At 60.2% G+C, this 1805-nt stretch overlaps 1 protein-coding gene across 1 annotated transcript; it reads right to left on the minus strand.

The window, feature by feature from the left end:
- Positions 1 to 330: 330 nt before the first annotated feature.
- On the minus strand, positions 331 to 1434 carry PAQR9 (progestin and adipoQ receptor family member IX). The gene has a single exon (XM_015427463.1). The coding sequence runs from the start codon at positions 1432 to 1434 to the stop codon at positions 331 to 333; it is 1104 nt and encodes a 367-aa protein (XP_015282949.1).
- Between the last annotated feature and the right edge of the window lie 371 nt (positions 1435 to 1805).

Here is a 1805-nt window from a genome sequence, read left to right on the forward strand (position 1 = left end):
GTCAAGGAGGCTTACTTTCAAATAATGAAAAGGAGGATTACACCGCAGGAGATTTCAAGCAGTAGTCCTAAATGGCTTCTATTTGAATCCTAAGCAGCAATAATAGAATAAGTCGTATATACTATTGTGGTTCGATTGCCTTTCCTTAAAACGTTAGACCGTTTCGACACAAACAGCAGTTTTCTAGAAGGAGTTCAGTGCGCGGGTGAGCGAATTCAGTGCTCCTGGTATCAGCACCTTCCCTGGAAAGGTACCGGCCTTTGCAGCAGGCTGTAAAACTCGTCAGCGATTAACTGAAATGCTCATAGGAAACCATAATAGAAGGATACCTCAATCTTGCTTGCAGAACTCTGGGACGTTTAAAAACCTCTTGATGACCAAGACCAGGCACAGTACCAAAAGTACCATGTAGCCGACGGTGCCCGTGAAAGTGGGCGAGGCGGGCGGGGGTTCTTGCAGGAAGTGCCGCAGGCCTTCCTCGACATAGAACATTTGGTCGTAGATGCTGAGGAAGGTGAAGATATGGAAGAGCTGGTGGCTGTGGCCGATGATGTCGAAGAGGCCCGGTTGGATCCGCTCGGGGATCTTGCTGACGTTGAAGAAGGCGGCCACTAGAAGCCAGAAGTAGCGGCGGTAGAAGTAGACAAAGAGGGTGGGGTTGTGGCCCTTGAGGTCGAAGAGGAGGCTCTCGAGCATGATGGGGCAGGCCATGCTGAGCGGCATGGCGAAGACGAAGGTGCGGATGGCGAAGGGGTAGGTGCACCACTCGGAGCGGCTTTTGCAGCACGCCACGGTGCAGGCCACGGCCAGCAGGAAGGCCACGGGTAGCAGCAGCGCGCTGTACAAGGCGATGGGCGCGCTGCAGTCCACGTGCCAGCCCAGGCGCTGCTGCAAGTAGCGGCTGAGGGCGCGCGGCTCCAGCAGGCTCAGCCCGGGCAGCAGGTAGTAATAATAAGCCACCGTGCTGCCGAAGCCGTAGTAACTGATGGAGGCGTAGTCCAGGTAGAAGAAGGCGGCGCGCAGGCGCAGCGAGAGGCAGCTAAACACATGGGCCGTGCAGCTCATGGCAAAGGTGAGCAGGACGCCCGACGCGTAGCACCACAGCGGAAGCAAGAAGGGGTGGTGGAAGGGCAGGTCGCCGACGCCGCGCAGCAGCAGCAGGCGGCAGAACTTGCTGGCGAAGAGCAGCAAGGGGATGAAGTGCGTCCAGAAGTTGAGCGTCTCATTGGTGGGCTGCAGCACCGACACCAGGCACTCCAGCGCCGTGCACTGCAGCCGCCGGTAGCCCGACAGGATGAAGCACTCCACGAAATCGTCGGGCACTTCGTCCCAGCGCAGGAGGGGGGCGGCCCGGCGCGGAGGGGGGCGAGGAGGCGACTGCGGCGAGGCGGCGTTGGGGGGCGACTGGCCCTGGTCTGCGACGCCAGCGGGCATGATCCTTCCCTGCTGCGGCTGCCGCCCCCCCCACCGCCGGGCTTGCGGACCGGCGAGCCGCCTGGGTGCTGCTCAGAGAAGCGGCGGCGGCGGCGGCATAAACCCAAGCCCGGATTGTGATGTAAGCTCACAAAGGCAAAGCTGCTTTCCCCGCCGCTGGTGCTGCTGGAGGAGTTGCAGTGGATTTGTGCTTCGCCACCGCCTCCTCGCCTCCTCCTCCTCCTGCATCACTCATTGCAGCAAGGGCAGGAGGCAGGCAAGCAGCAACAGCAGCTCTATCGGCGGCGGCAGCATCGCGGTAATTCAAACCTTGCCAGCAGCGCCTGGGTCAAGGATTTCTATGGCCCAGCAAGGCTCCCCTCGCGGCTTCG

The sequence above is a fragment of the Gekko japonicus genome, unplaced genomic scaffold (assembly GCF_001447785.1).
Source record: "Gekko japonicus isolate JY-2015 unplaced genomic scaffold, Gekko_japonicus_V1.1 scaffold3182, whole genome shotgun sequence".
Lineage (NCBI taxonomy): Eukaryota > Metazoa > Chordata > Lepidosauria > Squamata > Gekkonidae > Gekko > Gekko japonicus.

Excerpts from the sequence above, each read along its gene's own strand:
- PAQR9 (XM_015427463.1), bottom strand. The coding sequence starts at position 1,434 with ATGCCCGCTGGCGTCGCAGACCAGGGCCAGTCGCCCCCCAACGCCGCC.